This window comes from Harpia harpyja, chromosome 11 (genome assembly GCF_026419915.1).
Source record: "Harpia harpyja isolate bHarHar1 chromosome 11, bHarHar1 primary haplotype, whole genome shotgun sequence".
Lineage (NCBI taxonomy): Eukaryota > Metazoa > Chordata > Aves > Accipitriformes > Accipitridae > Harpia > Harpia harpyja.
In genome coordinates, this window is record NC_068950.1 from 26,649,938 (window position 1) to 26,666,569 (window position 16,632).

General features: G+C 37.0%; 2 protein-coding genes across 14 annotated transcripts in view; one reads left to right on the forward strand and one right to left on the reverse strand.

Moving 5' to 3' along the window:
- The window catches only part of BCAR3 (BCAR3 adaptor protein, NSP family member), a 114,791-nt gene extending 114,045 nt beyond the window's left edge, over positions 1-746 (forward strand). For all 8 annotated transcript variants that reach the window (XM_052801529.1, XM_052801530.1, XM_052801531.1 and 5 more), the window contains one exon: positions 466-746. In XM_052801529.1, the coding sequence (XP_052657489.1) occupies positions 466-492 (27 nt within the window). In that variant the 3' untranslated portion in view covers positions 493-746. The remainder of the gene's footprint in view (positions 1-465) is intronic.
- Positions 747-1,756: 1,010 nt separating this feature from the next.
- Positions 1,757-16,632, reverse strand: part of FNBP1L (formin binding protein 1 like) — a 61,520-nt gene continuing 46,644 nt past the window's right edge. For 3 of the 6 annotated variants that reach the window (XM_052801542.1, XM_052801539.1, XM_052801545.1), the window contains exons 9-16: positions 15,492-15,695; positions 12,901-13,059; positions 9,645-9,659; positions 7,566-7,675; positions 6,818-6,950; positions 6,262-6,356; positions 5,608-5,756; positions 1,757-5,220 (exon numbers count right to left, since the gene is read on the reverse strand). In XM_052801542.1, coding sequence (XP_052657502.1) covers positions 5,042-5,220; positions 5,608-5,756; positions 6,262-6,356; positions 6,818-6,950; positions 7,566-7,675; positions 9,645-9,659; positions 12,901-13,059; positions 15,492-15,695 — 1,044 coding nt within the window. In that variant the 3' untranslated portion in view covers positions 1,757-5,041. The remainder of the gene's footprint in view (positions 5,221-5,607; positions 5,757-6,261; positions 6,357-6,817; positions 6,951-7,565; positions 7,676-9,644; positions 9,660-12,900; positions 13,060-15,491; positions 15,696-16,632) is intronic. The other 3 variants (XM_052801541.1, XM_052801543.1, XM_052801544.1) reach the window with 3 other exon arrangements.

Genomic DNA, 16,632 nt, shown 5'->3' on the forward strand with positions numbered 1-16,632 from the left:
AGTATATAAGACTCTGTAACCACTATTTAAATGATATACTTGAAATAACCTTAGTTTTCTTTTGGTGATTTGATACTGCACAAACTTCCTGCTTTTCACAACGTTTAGAATTTTTAACTGCACAATGTACACTTGTTTTAAAACTACTGATTTCTAAACAAATTATTTATTTACTGTGTCACCAAGTCATTTAATGATCCTTTTAAACAGTTAGGTTATCCCTGTAAGATAGTCTTACAGCTTTCTGTATTTCCCCAGAGTTGCAATGTTTTGATAATGCCTCAGAGTAAGGGCATTGGCATCTTAATATTAAAATGAAGCAAATAGTGTAAATAAAATGATAGATTAAGTATGTGACTTTGCAGAAAATTTGTTGTATAATATTCCTTTAATGAATATGAAACACTGTACATAGAATTGTGAATTAAAGTGTATCTTTATGCAAAATAATTTGCATATTTGCAGGTTGCAGAAATGATCCTTTATCTGTGACCACAACAGAAGGCTCAAGTATCACTGTACCTTTGAAAGTAGAAAATTAATTGTGTATGTGTTGGGACATCTTCCTTTTTAAGACAGCATCTGTAGTACTTTTTGGCTTTTGCTGGAGCCTGCACAACAGCTATGCTGCCAGGAATGAATGATGAAATTGCAAGAACAAACAATCCAGATAATTAAAATGCTTTCAGATATGAGTAAATGTGGGTGTATGTATATATTAAACTTGCTTCATTTACTGAGGTGAATCACTTGGGTAAGTAGTAGGTTTTTTCTTTCCTTGGATGAAGGCAAAGCATAAACTGTTAGCACTTTTCATAGGAAATCAGCATACACAGTGTTTATATAAAGACTGCTTTAGCAGCACATTCCACTTTGTCACAAATAGAATTGGTGTATAAGCATTATCCTCAGAAGTTGTATAAATATTTAAGCAAGAACTATCATGTCATGGTTTAACCCCAGCCAGCAACTAAGCACCACACAGCCGCTCACTCACTCCCCCCCCCCCCCAGTGGGATGGGGGAGAAAATCAGGAAAAGAAGCAAAACCCTTGGGTTGAGATAAGAACAGTTTAATAGAACAGAAGAAACTAATAATGATAATGATAACACTAATAAAATGACAACAGCAATAATGAAAGGATTGGAATGTACAAATGATGCGCAGTGCAAGTGCTGACCACCCACTGACTGACACCCAGCTAGTCCCCAAGCGGCGATTCCCCACCCCCACTTCCCAGTTCCTATACTAAATGGGACATCACATGGTATGGAATACCCCCTTGGCCAGTTTGGGTCAGCTGCCCTGGCTCTGTCCTATGCCAACTTCTTGTGCCCCTCCAGCTTTCTCACTGGCTGGGCATGAGAAGCTGAAAAAGCCTTGACTTTAGACTAAACACTACTGAGCAACAACTGAAAACATCAGTGTTATCAACATTCTTCTCATACTGAACTCAAAACACAGCACTGTACCAGCTACTAGGAAGACAGTTAACTCTATCCCAGCTGAAACCAGGACATATGGTTAGAGCTGCATGTGCTTGTTTGTTGTCCCTAAGCCTATCTATCTCTGGAGTGAGATGTTACAGCATTTGAAAGTATCTGAGTAGGCTAAAAACAAAACCAACACCAAAATGGTGTCATCTGTTCCCCCATCTACAATCACAGCAGAGGTTCTACCACCATAACAAGAGGTTACAGACCTCATGCTGAAAGTCTCCCTGTCCCTCCTAACAGAAGACAAACAGGGAAGCTAATTACTTAGACCATGAAAAGATTTTTTTTATTCCATGAAAATATTCTCAACAGAGAACACTATTTTTAAACAAAGCATTTAACATTTAGGAAATCAACATGTGCACAGAAAAGGATTAAAAATTACTGGAAAATGTAAGATTCTTTAAGACAACTCACGTTCAGAATTTTAGAATGATTTATAACTAGCTGTGCAAGTACAAATGTTTTTTTCCTATGTTTAATAACCCTCATACAAGTTGCACTATCCCTCATGAAAGCAACCTGCCTCCAAAGGAAGCAAATCCTGGTTTTAGAAAAACAAACAGTAGCGTGAAAAGAACATTTAGTCCTTTACCAGGAAGTGTTATTACTGACCTGCAAGGCTGTTAGCCAGGCAAACCACAGGCCCTTTAGCAGAAAATACACAGATCACATTTCCTCCTTTTCTCTAACTTTAAAATAAAAAAGCACTAAATTTAAAAAATAAGAAAACAAAAAACCCCAAAATACCAAAACACCCCCAAACCCAAAAAACTACCTAAGTAGTTTTGTCAGTATTGAGTAATGTCACATTATTATATAAATAACCCTGTATACAAGCTCCAAAAATCTAAACTTTAGAGTTTAATAGCCCCCATAATACACTAGTTCAAGCTGTGTAATAGTGGTGTACATAACAAAAGGAATAAACCTCTACACAAGTCACTCAAATTCAGTTTTACTGGTAGTACAGTTCCTAATAACACTGAAATTAAAAAGAATCCAGCACTGCTGCATCCAAATATTGCTTCAGACCCCAGAAAAACAGGATGTTTTGATTATTATTTCATTTCCCAAAACAGCAGGTGGCTGGGTTGACAAGCTTGCTTCAATACAAGTATCCCTCCCCCCAACATCTCTAGTCTAATTCTTATCACCCTAATAAATCAGATATTATGTATTTATTAATAGAACCACAAATGGGAGGCAAGACAACATAAGCTATAGGGGCACTGCAGACAACTATATTTACACGTATAAACATATCCAAATTTCAATTGTTTACAAGTAAAAGTGCACATAGATCATTACGAAGTATCACGCAAATTTCAACTGGTCCATACAATGAAGCATCACCTGGAAATGGACTAGCACTGCAGTAATTAAAATTGGAACTTCATAGTGAAAACTAAAAGACAGTTTCCATAAAAATATTAAAAAAAATATTAAAGTTAAATGAGGAGATATGCATTTCAATGTATAAAATTCAGGATGCACCATGTATCCAGTAGAGCTCTAGAAAACACCTACCATGGCTACCTCAGCAGCTGCAGCACTGTGAAAAGAGCTGAGACACAAAGCCCTTTGTGGGATACTGTAAGTGGTAGTGTTGGCAAACAACAGATTTAGGCACTCTAGTTTAAGGCAGCATTTGAATGGCAAGTGGTTGACTTCTGAAAACAGTCATTAGCTTGCAGTGGTGAATCTCTCTGGTGGTGTTCCAGGTTTTCAGTGCTCACAACAGGTTACTGAAGTGCTGAAGGTGGACCACAGTTCTAGGAGTTTCTCTCGGTTGCATTGTAGGCTAGAGCCGAGATGTATTATTATTTCCCCAAATCAACACAAATACATTACGGTCTCTTATCAGTTATGCCAAAAACTGGAATGTAATGATGGTTGCAGTGGTATAGTTATAGCAGCATACATGGATACTGGGATGAAACTCTAGGGCTGAAGATATTTAAAGAAAATGATTTGTTACAAAATAAGACAAGCAATGACAGCAAGGTGTTATGCAGACATGCCTGACTGTCCTAGGCATGCAGGAGGAGGTTAACGGCGAGCATGGAGGTGGCACAGGCAGACTGGTAACTGGCATTTGGTTCTAAATGACTGCCAATTAAAATGAGTTGGAAAAGAGCATAACTGAGATAACCAAAACATAGCACAAGCTAAAATATAGTTTGTGCAACTGGGACAACCTAGGACAATGAAAATAAAGCAATTGTAGGAGCAGTAGCCTTTTTACTCTGGTAATGGAACTCTATTTTCCTGCACAAATTGAAGAATTTGTAATACATCCTTACCTATGTATGGAGATGCTAAGATGTTAGTGACTAAATGTATGTCTGCATGCATTCATGCAACTAGCTTTTCCCCGTGGGCCTCCCAGTCTAGTACCCCCCCCCCCACCCCCCCCCACCCCAGCAGCTGCATGTAACCTCCTTCAAGATCTCGCCCATTTTCTCAGAAACCCGCTTCAGGAACCTGCAGTCCAAGAGGAAAAAGAAAAGAACAAAGTTACTGAAGGCCTTTAGAAGACAGAGAAGCGTGCTCAGTTCTAACAGGCCATTCTCAGTGGCTATGCATTAGCCTTATACTTAATTCCACAAAGTCTCATTAGAAATACGAGCCACAGCTTTTAGATTAGCTTTCCCCCCCTCCCCTGCCTAGTAATCAAGTAGTGCAATGCAGTTTCCAATCCTCAGTGATTTAACAGTGAGGGGAATTACTGCACATTTAAGACCTTGATTTCACACTAAACATCATGCAATTCAAAGACTTAGCTTACAGGTACAGATTAAGAATATAAAATCATTCCCTTTTCAGGAGCGGAGAGAGGTTTCAGTGAGACATCAAGCATTACATGTGGTCTCTTTTTTTTTTTGTTGTTCAAGGTATCTAGAGTTAAAACAATGATGTTGTGTCCAATACACAATATTCTACATTACAAGTACTGAAAAGGAAGGAGAGAGGCAGGTCAGTGGACTTTCTGTCCTTCTTAATCATAATGTTTTTTCCTGAGTATTTTTGTTGAGCTTTCAGAATCAGAAAACATTTTCCTGTTTAAGAAGTGAAAGCTGCCAAGTATTTGCTAAGGAAGGAAATTAATAATTTTTAGTAAGTGAGTTCAGTTAGCTATTAGAGGAAAAAACCCTCTGTTTAAGCATATAGTTTAAGTCATAAAACTGGGAACAGTAAATCTTAGAGATCTTTAAAACCTACGTAATTTTTCAGTTCTCTATAAAAACAAAGTATTGTGTAGAACAAGCAGGAATCCCGGTCTTTTTCAGTTTAATAGCTGATGTGGATTTAGTGCTTTGTAAAGCAGGAACGCTATGATCAGTTAAAGCAGAAGACATTGGTCAAAATTACAGACCCATGTAAGATGCGTAATTTAATGTGGTCATCTCTGAAAAAAACTGTAGCAAACTCACACTGCAAACGACTTCTGATATTCTAATGCTTTCCATAAACCTGTGCAACTTACTATTTTTCCACTATTCTCCCTGGGGAATGCACAACTGAAAGCTGCCAGTTTACTGTTAGATATAGGTTACTGCACCTTTGCTGTTTTTCTCTAGCGTTACATCTATATATGATGTTGGCACATAGCCTTCCTCTCCATTATGTCTTCGAGCTCTTGTCCACCCATCTCCTTTGTCCTCCTCAATAATGTACAAAATTTCCCCCTCTTTCATTGCTAGAGTGCCTTCATTATGACCTGGGAAAAACAAGAGGCAAACAAGTCTCAGTGTTCAGACAGAATTTCAAGTCACCATTCTCCCAGGGCATAGTTTCCAGATTATATATAAACAGGAAGAACCAAAAATCTGTGCAAGAGAACATATGGTCATACAGGCTTACAGACAAAAACCTAGTCCAATTTGTAAAGCTGAATATTTGCCAATAGCTGTGTTATTATTTATCTTAAAACAGCACAAAAGTACTGCTCATGAATTAAAGTGATTTATAAAATATTTCTACTGATCTTATAAGCAACTGGTTGCTCATACGGTTCATTTACTTTACATCATTTTACTTGTCTTCTCTATAACAAATAATCCATGCCTTATAGTCAAGGAATTATAGTGCATGTTGTTAACCTTACCATCAAATGGATATATTGCCTTGCAATGTCCTATAGCGGGTAATGGATCATCATCTTCAAACTCATCATCAAATTCATTTGGATGTGCATGTTGCTGCGGTGGGCCTCGAACTTCCTGATTTGCATCATCCGTGTAACTCCCTTCAGGGCTATAATGCAGTGATTGGAGCGTCAGGACTCTGAACAGAGTTCTTAGCTCTAAAACTCAGAACATACTTGCATCACAGAAAGGGCAGACCATGGATAGTGCTCTGGGAATGCCTGTTAGCAGTTTTTGTATTTACTGCTGGAGGCGATTTTCTGAAAATACCAAGCTAAACAAGGCTTGGACTGAATTCTGCTACAAAACCAAACATAAATTTGACATACCTGTCTCTACAGGACATGGAAATCTGGTAAGCCTTATGCAATGGCGTAAGATAGCTTTAAAACGCACTGCTAGTTAATGAGTGAGTGTTTCGATTAGACTCACTATTTTTTTATGTTACCATAATGACATGAAGTGACCTGTAGAATTCAGAACCAGTAAAGCTTTTCCTTTAGAAGGACATGAACTTTCAGAGGATAAGTAACAACCGTCACCTACTGTTAACTATCAAAGAGATGTACTGATTCTAGCATAAGACATAAAAGCGGTAGAGATAGAATAGTGACCTCTCTCTGCCCTGTGTTACAAGGTGGTTGATATCACTGCTGTGCCGCCTGTCGCTTCTGGCTGCTACTTTACCTTCAACTTCAGAGAGCCAGGCCTTGGGGAAAAAAGACAAATACTGGTGTCAAAGAAAACTTGATTCTGAACCAGCAAATACCATTTAACAAATGCACTTTACTGCATACAGTTTACTTGTCAGTACGCAGCCACATAGAGACTACATTCACATGTCAAGTCTTGTAATTACTTCACATGAAGCATGAACCTATCCCTTCCATACTAGTCTTAAGGAAAAAAAAATCTTTAATCACATATGAATTTCAGAATAAGTGATTAATAAGAAATTCTTCTAAACAGCTTGCAATTTGAATAATGTACATCCTTATTCTAACTAGATGAACGTACTTAAAAATATGGTACCCCACAAAAAATTGCATCAGGAACGCTTTCTTAAATCAAAATTAATAGTTTTTCTGGGTGCTCTGTTTATAACCCATAAGGCAAACTACAATTTTACCACTCATTTACATTTTCCAAGGAATTGTTTGAGAGTCTAACCTCATTCTTGTGTATTTCCATTCGAAGACGGTCCATGTTGCTCATTGTCTCAGTTAATTTTGGTTGCAAACTGCCTGGATCACCCATCTGGGGATTTTTTTCATAAACATCCTTCATCTTGATGAGGGCATCTCTAAAAACATACAAAACCCAACAATAATTGTAAAAATTACATACATCAGTACTGATTCATTGAAGCTAAAATAATGTTTACATGTATGAGATCCTGACCTATGACAGACATGAGGAACTGCTGCTCCCCACATCACACCTAAATCCTTTTCCCATTCTGTCATCTTAGCACTTTGCCTGCCTTCCTTGTGTTGTGCACAGGCACACAAGGACTCCCAACTGTCGACTCTTCTCTATCCAGTCTAAATACTGTTTCCCATATTGTTGTTATACACAATTTCCTAAATATTAATAATGTTCTGTTCTTAATGCACTAAGTTGCAGCTCTCTTGCTCAACAGACCTACGCACTGATAATTTTTTTTTTTTAATGCATGCTTTTAGATCTAATGTTTCCTATTGCAACGTTAGGATCAAAATGTGTATTATAGTAAAGCAGAAGGAAGCAATGCTAACAGAACCTACATACAATAAACCATGAACTAAAAAAATGCTTTGTAATAGCCTAGACTAGTATATTCTCTCCTAGCTTCTGAGCAGTGTTGACTTAGGTAGAGGACTTCAAAAGAAACAGACATAGAGAGAACCATGACAAAAACTCCAAAAAATGCATTCACTTTTGGTCTGTTTCCTTCTGTAGTTCTCTGTTAAGTTCATCGATTCTCTGTTGCAGTTTCTTGCGTCTTTGTTCTGGAGGGAGATGGCTGAAGTCTTCTAGTGCAGGGCCCTGCAAGTAGAAATACTATTAAACAAGTAACACGCACGTATCTGGACAGCTGAACTGACATACCCACACACGGACAGTGTTCACTGGAAGCAGGATGGGCCTTCTTAAAAACTCTGCTTGACACACAGCTCTATAAAAGACCGCAACAGAATAAATGCACGTTCTTGCTGCCAGATCATAGTCATTCATTGGATGTTCTTTCTGCCTTCTATAACAGTTGGCTCATAGATGTAATTCAAAATTTGTAGACTTAATTATTTTTCTGAAAAGCTGAGCCATGTACCTCCTATTACATCCACTGCACTTAAAGCAGATTTAGAAAGGACAGAATTATTACTACAGAGTAATTTCAGTCAGAACAAAAATCTTAAAACGTGTTAATAATGATACATATACGATTGATTCTTTCTCTGGAGCCTGTGTTCTATGGTGATTTGGATGCTATCGAAAGAAAAATACTGTATTTTGGATCTTCATTCCTAAGTAGTATTATAGTTTTCTTCCAGAAGTTCAGCAATCTTGCTAGAAAACATATTAAAACTTACAAAGTTCTGAGGCATTTTACCTCAAGGAAAACTAGTTCATAGAGCACAGAAAAAGCCTTTATAACATCAAAATTTTGACTGAAATTTGTTAGTCTGAATCAAAACTTGCTCAAATATTCCAAGTTACCTTTTCATTATAAAAAATAATTTTTCAGGGAGGGAAAAAGCCTCTTACTTTCTAAACTTTTTTAATTTTTTTTTTTTTTTTAAAACCAAAACCTTAGGACCACCTATTGTTATGAGCCCAAACCTGCAAAAGTTTGATTGCAAACTTGTGCCAAAATTATAAACAGGATGGAAGGACTTGGGTGTGAAAAGCATGGGAAGAGATTTTTATGTATCTTATGAGTTTGTTGTGAAAACTCTTCCCCCCCTCAGGGTGACAGACACTGACAGCGTTAAGGAAACATGGTACATGTCTTAATAACAGAAAGTTAAGTTACATTATTTATGTCCTAGTTGCCTAAGAAAGTTGGCTTTAGCACAAGCAAGCCACTTGCCATTACAGTAACCCTCCATGGAGGCAAACCGAACTGGACAGCATTTCTTTTGCCAAGAAGAAACAAGACTGTCAAGATTTTGACACAAGCAGCCTTAGGCTCAGGTGCCAAGTTTCTAATACCCCCTCTTAGGATCTTCTTGCCCCTCAACTTGGTTCTTTTGCACTTGTAAAATCATCATCTCATTGCTTTTTAAGAAGGGAATACAAGACACCATAAAAAGAGGGAAACCAAGATATGTTTCCAAAATAAAGCAGAAGTGTTTTCTTTCTGGAGGCAAAAAAATAATTAAAATCCTCACAGGTGCTTTTACACACTACAGAGAAACAAAAAGACAATCACATCCCCTGTATCATTCTTCCTTACAGGTCAGTTAAAACCAGAGTATCCTACAGCAATAATCAGAAGAACAGAAGTCTTTTTGTGAATTTTTACTGATTTACACTGCAAAACAACAATATTCATCAAGGTGTGGTTTTTATTTCATGTAACAGCTTTCTAATATTCCTAAGTTATAAAGGATCATCTCCCCTGTAATTTTTTGGTTAAATTCAAAGGAGTGAATTTTGCAGTATTCAGTATTTCTCCTTTACACAAGTTTTGTAGTCTTTTCATATACCTATTTTATGCTGCTTTAACAATTTTCCTGACAAAGAGAAATCACCCAGTATTTACATCATGACCAACTCGTGAATACTGGTCAACCCTAAAATTCCAAAACCACAGATTTAGTTGCAGCCAGATCACAAGTCTAATTATCTTACATTAAGCATGGATGATTAAGACGACTGTGTATATGAGTGGAAAATCTGGATGTATTTCAGCACCTGACTTAAAGCAGTTATGATATGGAAACACTTTCAAAAGATTACTTTCATGCTATCTTAGCAGAAGTACAGCAGACAGATCAGCACACGGGCTTACCATCTTCACCGACCACTGCACAGTTCATTTGAAAACAGAAAGAAACGGGAAATTATTCACATGCAACGACCAGTTATGAAAATGATTAATGGCTAACATTATTGTTATGTATCTTTAAAATATTACCAAAGGATTAAAATGTTAATTTCTAAAAAATACATTTTACTATGAGCACAAGAAAAGCAAAATACAATAATCAGAAATGCACTTCTGCTTTAAGTATTACCAATTTACTTATGAAATTCTAATACACAACTTCATTAAACTACTTTTGAATTTTAGTGTTTTGAGTAATTGCTAAAGAACTTCTATTGTAGGAGAAGAAACAAACACACAGCCAACATTGCACAAAATAGCAGAATTTGATGATGATGAAGGACTCGTCAGCCATATGCAAATCATTTGTTCATTATAGCTAACAATCCACTACCATCACTTTTACAAACTTAATTTTTACAATGTATTTACTTTGTTACCACAGTAGAACTAAAATAAACAAAGATCTTTTTCAAGTTTAGAAGTTAGCAATTTTACTTTCTGAAAACAGCATTTGGGTGATTGCTGCTATCCTAGAAATGTTTTAGTCCAGATAAAAATAAAGACATTTAAAGAATTTATCCTTAGAGGAAGCAAATGAAACATGGGATGTCAGGTGTTGTGTCTTGGGTTTAACATACACAGCATTTTGAAGATCTACCATGCTTGCAATGACTTTGGATAACCCTTTCCAGAGAAACACCAAGGAACTCAGCAGATATGTATCTCTGACATCGTTTATGACCTTCAGCAATTGTTAAGGCTGTTGATTGGGGCACACACACAAAATTAGAATTTCTAGCAATGAGGAAAGTAAAGCACCTTCACAAATGATACTTTGGTAGAAGCCTCAATAAAGTCCAAAGATGTAAAATGGCTACAGAATAAATGTCTTGTTCCCTTTAGAGTCTTCCAAGAAAATACAAGTAAGGTTTACATATCACTGTTGATGATGCATCTGTTTATGTATCAAGTGGCATGGAGCAAAGACCTCTCATAAACACTATCACTATCTGGAAATGTTAAGATTTCAAAGGATAATAAGCAGCATGTAATAGCAGTACTAATAAAGCAAGTTAGGCCTGCTTAGACTTAAAGACTTTTTTTCCAATAACCTGTTCTACAGCTACTGTTTGCTGCTGTCACTATACATCACAATAAGAAAACCTAATGTGTGAAGCGCAGAATGAGGGCAGTATGGTTTTGTGATCTCCAGTGTCTTGAGTGAAATCTTGTACAGGGCACGTTAAACAACATAACCAGTACACTTACTGTCTGATATATGCCAACTCATGGATAAATCTTGGTAGAAGCAGAAGCAAATTAAATACCATTTCGTAGTTCTGCATGTCAATACCACTTGAACATCATTTTCCAGGGACAAAACTGTGGAAAACAGCATCATGTGCTAGCAACTATTAAACCCTAAATCAAGATGAGCCCTGAATCAAGATATATTATAAAGATAAGACTGATCAATGAGATAAAAAAAAAAATCTATTGGAATTACAGTATACATTTAAGTTGAAAAGGCACTCAATATGTGATAATGTGATGTCTGTTAAAATGCTTGCAAGGAATTTCAAAATATATAAAAATTAAATGTTCATCCTGAAGGTTTACAGAGATTAACTCTTTAATGTTGTGGGATACTTGAGTTAATCCAGATTTGTAGGATACTAGTGATCCTTGCCAATTTTACGGAATACTATTCTGTATTAAATTCATTCACTTTTACAACATGAACAATGAATTGTAAGAATAAAAAAAATTAAATAAAAATATGGTTTCATTTTCCATTAGCATTCTGTAATTGTTAGATAATCTTTTGCTTCAGTAAGGGGTTCTAGAACTACTGATACTAGAAGGTGTTGATTTGTGAGCCAGGAGTCAATACATTTAGTGATCAACAAAAAGGAGGTGTAATCAAGACCTGTGCCATCTCAACAACTATCTAATCCAGCTAGTTCCTCACTGAGTACTAAAGACAGAACATTATCTTCATGACCAGAACAAACTGTAAGTGACTCCGAAGGGGAAAGGAGAAACTGTCCTCCATGAATACTTAGAGGACCACAAGAATTTACTAAAAAATGGTGGTGGTAGAAAGGGTATTTCCAAGATATTTGGGGGCCTGAAATAAGGTGCCACAACATGACTTAAAGATAAAGAAAATAAGTTTCAAGTGTAACTCATTGCATTTCAGAATGACAGCAAGGGAGCCTCTAAATCATAACTTTACTGCACTGTGACATTGTTGTACTTTTATCTCCACATTATGTCAACAGTAGTCAACCATTCTTGATGCACATGAGATGGCAAGTCAATATTGTTTTCAAATATCAGAAAATCATGAATTATATATAATAAATTGCATCCAATTATCTCATTATTTGGATCAATAAATATCATAAAATGTACATAAACTGGGCAGCTTATGCTTTCACAACAGGAAAGTGCCAGTACATTTATCACTAGTACTATAAATGTTGCTAGGAAACCACTTAACATTTCCCTTTTATTATCTTCCAAACGAATTCTATTTGCAGAATATGCCACTGTAAATCAGTAGTTGAATTGATAAATCTCAGAAGGTGGCATTTGGTAGTAAATTTTCCAATAATTTTACCCAAAATAACCTTGGACAAACAAGAACAATTTATTAATCAGAAAATGCATTGAAATTGTAATGGTTCAAAAATCAGTATTTCAAAATCTGCAAGCACCATGTGCTATAGCATTTGATGTATGAAAGAAATGAAATTTCTTCCTTCTTAGTTCAGAGTCTTGTAATCAACTATTATTTCAATTAAAAGTCAGCAGATAAGACATCTGATCTGTCAGATGTTTTTTGTGGTGACTATATACCCAATGATAAATTACTGCAAAAGTATGTTACATGATGGTAGGAAAACATTTGTGAATGTGAACAACAATGAAGAAAGGTATCAAAGACATGCTGAGCACCCTCTTTATAACACCTTGCTTTTAGGCACAAGTATTTGGAATGCGATAAAGAGTACTTCTATTTTATTTTATTTTTAACCTGTTAGTAACTTCTGTATAATATGAAACAAAGTATCCTAAAAGTGACCTTATAGCTGAAGTGTTACTTTTAACAAAGTTAGCCTTATAATGAGGGTGAAGAGCATTAGAAAAGCCACATCACAAACACACTGTTCACAGCCCATCATGCATTTCAACTTGTTATCAAACTTACCCCTCTTTTGAGGCTTCTGAAAGAAGGAATTCTGGGCTTCCCTGTTTTTATGTCACTCATGCAATAATGCACTGGTTCAATGGAGAATATGGGATACTGGGACCCATTAGGAGTACTGGTTGTGTATAAACTAGTAGGGGTTAGGGGTGGGGATTGTGGCTAATGTGGAAATAAAGAAAGCAATAAATAAGCCAAATGTTCAAAGTGATTTTAAAATGAAAATTCTGTCTTACAAAAATAAAATTTCCATCCAACACAGAAACAGCTTGTAACGTTCCAGACACATTTACACTATAACTGTATTGGTTTTAAAAGGTTTCTGTCATGAACTAATCTTCAGAGTCTCAGGTTGGTGCAGAGAATGAAGGAATATTCAAAAAGGCTTCAGACTCAACACTTCCACAAGATCCCAAAGTTGCCTGTCTCTTTTCTTAAGAAACAGGAAGTTCTGCTTGTCCCAACTTTAGTTACATCCATCCTGGAAGCTTGTGCATTCCTCCTCGCTCTTTCTTCCTATATTTTGATGTACCCTACCAGCTAAGCTAAAATAGAAATATTAGGTACATCTCTGGAGAATGACTAAAACAAAAAGTATACTCAATCTCTGGAGTCAAGCTGGACTGACACAATGGCTGCATGGCATTCTTAATCAATATCATGAGAACTTCCTCCACTTTCTTCCTCCCCTTTTTTCAAATTGCTTCTCATTTTTTGCATCTCATACCTCTGCTGCTTCTTCCCAGTTCGATTTTTCTGTACTATTTCCTCTGCTGCAAAACTGATTCCCTTTCCAAAAAGATTTTTATGTCTTTGACAACATCAAAAATAGGTAAATGCATATCTGGAAGTCAAGACCAGCCATAGTTTCAGCTAAATGAAGGCACAAAGGCCACCATGAATACCCCAGCTGCAAGAAATCAGCATATTTTATTATCTAATTTAAGAATATATTTTAAAACCTGTAAGTAGTATTTGGAATTAAATATGTATCTCCTGATAAGTATTTTGCTCCCTGCTGCCGTTTTGTAGAGCTGCCCCTCCATCCTCCCCAAAAACAGGTGAAAAAGGGGGACATAATCTTCCATTTCCTCCAGGTCCTTAAGGAAGAGATGCATGTGTAGTAAGTATACACATATGTGTATCTGTGATTCCATACAGGAAACAGTAAGGCTGACACTCTGAATGCTACATACAAAGTGAACGAACTGGGGAGAAGTAAGAGTAGGGCAAGTCCTGTCACCTTTCTTCAGCTGTCATCATACTAAGGAATTTCTTACAACTACAGTAAATGCCAAGGGCCAGATTGAAAAGCAGTGCAGATTTTCATAGCTTCCCTCTCCACAATTCTCGGAAAGACGTCTTGTTGTCAAACTGGTAATCACGATCTGATTTCAGAACAGGCTGAATCTCACCCACCTCTGCAGCCAAATGCAATAAATATGCTAATACATTAATTCATTTAAACTATTATGAATCATTAATTATACTGCATGAAAAGTAAACAATCAGTTTACATTTTAACACACAGCTGCAGTTACATAATGTACTGAGGAGGGAATAAAGAATCAGCTATATCCTTTCTTTCTGTAAATATCTCCTTTCCTGGAATACTATCAAGTGGAAAATCAATCCTATCGCTAACAAGGTCTAAGAATAGTTTACTATAATAAATGGCAGAAACTGACTTGGAGCATTAAAATAACCTCACAGAAACTTGTGGGAATCATTAAAATGACTCAGTGATATGCTCCAATACTAAATAAAGACCTAGCATAAAATTTAAATATGTATATGCTTCATTATTCATTTATATAGCTAATCCATGTATTGATAATATTTTTTGTTGATCCATGAAGGCATCTTGCACAGAAAGTGTTAATTGAAACTCATATAATAATACAAGAAAGGAGTAATTTCCCTGCTTTCAATTTTTTCTTGAGCATAGGAATATTTTTACCTATTTCATAGTAATATTTCTTCTGGGACATTGGCCTATATGGAACTTCGACAGTATGTTTTATTAATGAGGTATTACAAATGTTAATGTTTTCAGACAAACCTCAGAAGTTTTCAAAAGTAGCAGCAGGTATAATAAAAAAAAAAATCTATATAACACGCCTATATATAAACATCTACAAAATGTGACATTTAGAAAGGAGTTGGTTTTTGTAGTATAAAAGAGAGATCTGAAGTCTGCCCGATTCCAAAGCATACTCCTCCTCCCCTTTGATGGAAAGTTCACCACAGAAACTATCACCACAGAATTTGATGAAAGTAGCTTCATATTTCTGTAACATTTCTAAGTTTCCGTAAAGACCTTCTGCAATTGCATAGAAAAGGTGTTGTGAATGTAAAACTATGAAAAACATTCCCAGGCACAAATCACTAGAAGAAAACTTCCCCCAGTGAGGACCTGATTTTTAATATGATAAGTATCCAACCCTTCTCAAACCTTCAGATCTCCTTACACATATTTTAAAAGACAGTGGCAGGCAAGGGGGAAGGTTATTTTAAAATAAATAAATTGCTGCTTCCATGCATTCTAGATCTTCACATTTTGATTTTCCAAATAATAATTTCTTAATTGTTACCTTTGGCTTCTTTCCAAATAGCCACAGCTTTCCTTTAGCCTTGCCCACTGTAGTTTTTGAGTCAATTCTCATTCCTTCCTGCTTTGGTGTACTGATGGTTCCATCGGAGATAGTTCTGTAAATATTCTGACTGTAATCTTCAAATGGAAAATCTCCAGGAGGTTCAAAACCAGATTTGAAGCAGTCTATCACTAGCTGAGAGTCCTAAACATAGTACATTAAGGAGTTTAAAAAGCAAAACAAGCAAACCCATGAAGAACCAGAGAAAGAAACACATGGAGACATAAATTTTCCCTTTAATTGCAGAGATGCACAGATGGGAAAGTGAGAGCGAGCTCAAAATGCATGCTTTTGCATAGATCTAGTTAAGATAATAGAATCATAGAATCATTTAGGTTGGAAAAGACCTTCAAGATCATCGAGTCCAACCATCATCCATGCCCACTAAACCATGTTCTGGAGTACCCCGTCTACGCGCTTTTTGAATACCTCCAGGGATGGTGACTCAACCACTTCCCTGGGCAGCCTATTCCAATGTCTGACAACCCTCTCAGTAAAGAAATTTTTCCTAATATCTAACCTAAATCTCCCTTGCCTCAACTTGAGGCCATTTCTTCTTGTCCTATCTCCAGCCACCTGACAGAAGAGGCCACCACCCACCTCACTACAACCCCCTTTCAGGTAGCTGTAGAGAGCAGTAAGGTCTCCCCTCAGCCTCCTCTTCTCCAGACTAAACAGCCCCAGCTCCCTCAGCCGGTCCTCATGAGACTTGTGCTCCAGGCCCCTCACCAACTTGGTTGCCCTTCTCTGGACACACCCCAGCACCTCAATGTCTTTCCTGTAGTGAGGGGCCCAAAACTGAACACAGTACTCGAGGTGTGGCCTCACCAGTGCCAAATACAGGGGAACAATCACCTCCCTGCTCCTGCTGGCCACACTATTTCTGATAGAGGCTAGGATGCTGTTGGCCTTCTTGGCCACCTGGGCACACTGCTGGCTCATATTCAGCCAGCTGTCAACCAGCACTCCCAGGTCTTTCTCTGTCAGGCAGCTTTCCAGCCACTCTGCCCCAAGCCCGTAGCGCTGCATGGGGTTGCTGTGACCGAAGTGCAGGACCCGGCACTTGGCCTTGTTGAACTTC